This window comes from Sparus aurata, chromosome 21 (assembly GCF_900880675.1).
Source record: "Sparus aurata chromosome 21, fSpaAur1.1, whole genome shotgun sequence".
Lineage (NCBI taxonomy): Eukaryota > Metazoa > Chordata > Actinopteri > Spariformes > Sparidae > Sparus > Sparus aurata.
In genome coordinates, this window is record NC_044207.1 from 10,852,907 (window position 1) to 10,856,330 (window position 3,424).

General features: G+C 46.7%; 1 protein-coding gene across 1 annotated transcript; it reads right to left on the bottom strand.

Annotated features, from left to right (window-relative positions):
* Positions 1 to 260: 260 nt before the first annotated feature.
* Positions 261 to 3,134, bottom strand: LOC115572064 (myocilin-like). The gene is made up of 3 exons (XM_030401850.1): positions 2,491 to 3,134; positions 1,934 to 2,038; positions 261 to 1,844 (listed from the first exon to the last, which is right to left on the bottom strand). The coding sequence occupies exons 1-3, from the start codon at positions 2,966 to 2,968 to the stop codon at positions 1,042 to 1,044; spliced, it is 1,386 nt and encodes a 461-aa protein (XP_030257710.1). The 5' UTR covers positions 2,969 to 3,134; the 3' UTR covers positions 261 to 1,041.
* Positions 3,135 to 3,424: the final 290 nt, after the last annotated feature.

Genomic DNA, 3,424 nt, shown 5'->3' on the forward strand with positions numbered 1-3,424 from the left:
TAAAAAAGCATTATAGAGAATCGTGGAGAAAAAATTACGTATCTTGGTAACAATCAAATCAACTTAAACAAATATCAGAATTAGAAACCTGCCTGTGTGTGCCTACACAGTTTGCCCTGATACACTTTTTCATAAACACTCCACTTCTCATTAGGACAGTAACAGGTAGCACTACATGTCTGCTCATCATTACAAGGACAAATATGTGACTATTTAAAGGGTTATTATTGCCCCCAAATGATAATACAAACAAGCAAGTGTGTCACTTCATCAGTGTTTTATTGAGAACTTAAATAACATGAACATTTTGTGACAGAAGACAAAAATATTTCACAATTCTAAATTGGGATGTGTCTGATTAATTGTGAATCGCCAAAACGTGTCTGGTTACAAATGACAAATACTTACTAAAGTATATCAAAAATAGAATACAAAATACTGGTACGAGAAGAAATATTTAATTAAAATACCAGAAATGTATTATTTATTTGATACTAGAAGACATTCTATATAAAATGATCTTATTGCATTTTAGCCATTTAGTGCTCTCAATATGGGCAGGATTATTAGAAACTTAATAATAAACTGTGTTTTTAAGTTTATCATTCAAGAAACTTGGTGTTTATCTGTTCCAATAACTCCTAATGTCGCCTGTTCTGATTTTACATTGTCCATAGATCATGTCAGTGTTTCAAACAGTTTTCTGATGGAAAAACATCAAACATAAAATATTATTAATGATTAACCAATAATTGATTGTTAAGGCAGCCAACTATTGGCTTAAAATGTTCATCCCTAATTCCAAACCATGATTTCTGTCTGTAAAAAATGACTGAGATCATCAGTGTCTCTACATTAATCTGCTCTATGAATATATGTCTGTTGACATTATAGATCTTATTTACAATAGGAATAGAAAAAATAGATTTTAATGATACAAAAATGCATAGATGAGCTCAGTGCAATGCAAATGATTATATGTTTCATCTCCTTGCACCAGCACGGTTCTGTGAACCGCAGTTTCTCTCTTCTGTGTCCTCTTTAGCTGCTGCCATGTCCGGCCCTGCCCAGTCTGATGTCATAGGTGACCATGTGGAAGTTGTCCCAGGAGTACAGCTTCCTCTGGGCGTGGTTGTAGTCCACCATGCTGTTGTAACGGTACTTGTTCTTGAAGGGCACGGCGACAGCCCGCCCCACGCCGGTGGCCGTGTCAAACATATAGTTGATGGTGGTGTTGGCCGCGGTGTAGCTGGCCACTGTGTACAGGCGTCCGCACACCATGAAAGCATTGGCCACTGTGTTCTTCCTGACGTTGGTCTCCCAGCTCTTCATCACTTTCAGGCTCTCGGGGTCCAGCTGGGAGATCACGATTGCGCCCTTGGCCTTGCTCGTGCTGTAGATAGCCCACAGGCCCTGCTCGTCTGCCGCCAGGTCGATGTCGGTGTAGCCGCCCCAGGAGTAAGGGTGTTGGCCATGGTAGCCGGCGTGAGGCAAGTCAAGGCGCGAGGCAAGGCTCTCTGATGCCAGGTCGTAACGGATCAGGGTGCGGCTGCGTTTGCGCTGGTAGTAGAGGGAGCCGCGGTACATGGTGGCCCCTGTGCTCTCCACAGGCTCTGGCAGGACTAGGACTTTCATGGGGAAGCCCTTGGCGAACTGATCCATATCTTCGTACGCGAAGAGCTGACGCACATCTTTACCTACTGTGTCGATGCGCCACACCGTCCTGTTGGTGTAAGTAGGGGTCTGGGGCTCGGGATCCTGCAGCCACACCCCATACTTCCCTGTGATACTGTCGGCCTTCCTGTGCACCACAGGATCTCCCACTGACTGAAGCTCTCCGCAGCCTGGAGAGGAGAGAAGAAGAGATTTAAACTTCATGGTATTTGGCCAATGAGAGCAGCTCCATCAGCATCAGTAAAACCCCAAACTTTACCTGTGAAATTGTGATTCCCTTCAGGGAGCAGGTGGGATGCTGGAACCTCTGTAACCTCAGCCTTCATCTCCTGGTACGCGCCATTCCCATAATCATATGCAGGGTCTTGGAGAGAAAAAACAAACAACATTTTTGCATATACCACGGGTAAGCTACACACAAACAACATCAAAGTCTAAGTGTCTCATTTATGCGCTGGGGAGCACAGCAGGTTTCTCCTATAACCCTGCCGTCGCGCTCCTGAAAATGATCACACATACATAAACAGACGTGCATGAGTGACGAAGCCGTAAAAGAAGAGTCTGTGTTGTAAATTCCTATCCTCTTACTCAACCTGGGACAGCTAACTGCAACCTGACCTGTTGTCCTGGGAGAGTTTTCATAGCCTAAGTCCACCACAAAGACATTTATCAAAAAAACTGCAGGAGGGCAGCAAACATTTACAGAAAAATATCTTTATTTTCCTGTCAGCTTCCCCAGAAGAGTACTTGTCGAATGCCCCAACCCATTTTTAGTGGTTTTGATTTGTGTGTTTTCCTTCTCACTGATCTACATACCACTGGCAGGTCTATTTTCACGCTGCGTTCCCCCTGAGGTGTGCGCCTGCTTGCAGGGTCTCTGTCTGAGGCTCTCTGCCTCCTGGCTCAGCTCGTCCAGCCTCTTCTGCAGCTCCAGGACCTGCCTGTTCAGACTCTCCTTGTCCTGCTGCAGCTGGTTTCTCTCCCCTGTAACCTGTGTGTAAGCCTCCTGGAGAGCCTCTTCACCGTTGGCTCCGACGCCAGCCTCGGCTCCCCCGTCCTCTCTCGCTATGAGCCTGCTGACCAAAGCCTCCAGCAGAGTCAGTCGGGACAAGACTCCATCCGTCTCTGGATTCGGGCTGCTTCCGGTGCAGCTGGACTCCTCTGGACTGGCCACGGTGAAGGTGTAGTGGCAGCGCCCGGCGGGGTCATTGGCACGGCGTAGAGAGGCTTGGGCCTGGCTTTGGCTGGGCACAGTCAAGCAGGAGAGACACAAGAAACACACCTGGAGCCACATGTTAGAATCGAGTCTGGTTTCTGAAAATCTGCAGGGGTGCAACTGTTTATCCTCTGTGCAGTAGAGAGTGTCTCCACCTGATGTATATTCTAGTCTCTCTATAGTCTCTCTTTCTGTAGCTGGTGTCTTCTCACCCGAGTATCCCCGGTCAGCGCAGGTCAGTTTCTGAATCCCAGCAATGCAGAGAGTAGGATATTTATACAGTTTACTGTCGGAGAGTGGGAGGGGACGAGGAGAGTGGCAGGGAGGGAAATAGCCAGAGGGGTGTGCAGAGTGTGTGTGATGGTCCACGTGTGTCTTCTTCTCTGTGAGGTGAGCTGAAGGCGACAAACAATGTGAAAATCACACAGCAACAGTGGAAAAATACACAATCTGATGTTTGTTTTTTCCTGTAGAACATTCTTTCAGTGCGTCCCAGCAGTAGGTATGTCTCTGCAGGTTGTTTTGACTGGGCAG

Coding starts and splice junctions, on each gene's coding strand:
- LOC115572064 (XM_030401850.1), bottom strand. CDS start 2,968: ATGTGGCTCCAGGTGTGTTTCTTGTGTCTCTCCTGCTTGACTGTGCCC. Junction 2,039..2,490: donor TGAAAATAGACCTGCCAGTG/GTATGTAGATCA, acceptor TTTCTCTCCAAG/ACCCTGCATATGATTATGGG. Junction 1,845..1,933: donor AGGGAATCACAATTTCACAG/GTAAAGTTTGGG, acceptor TCTCCTCTCCAG/GCTGCGGAGAGCTTCAGTCA.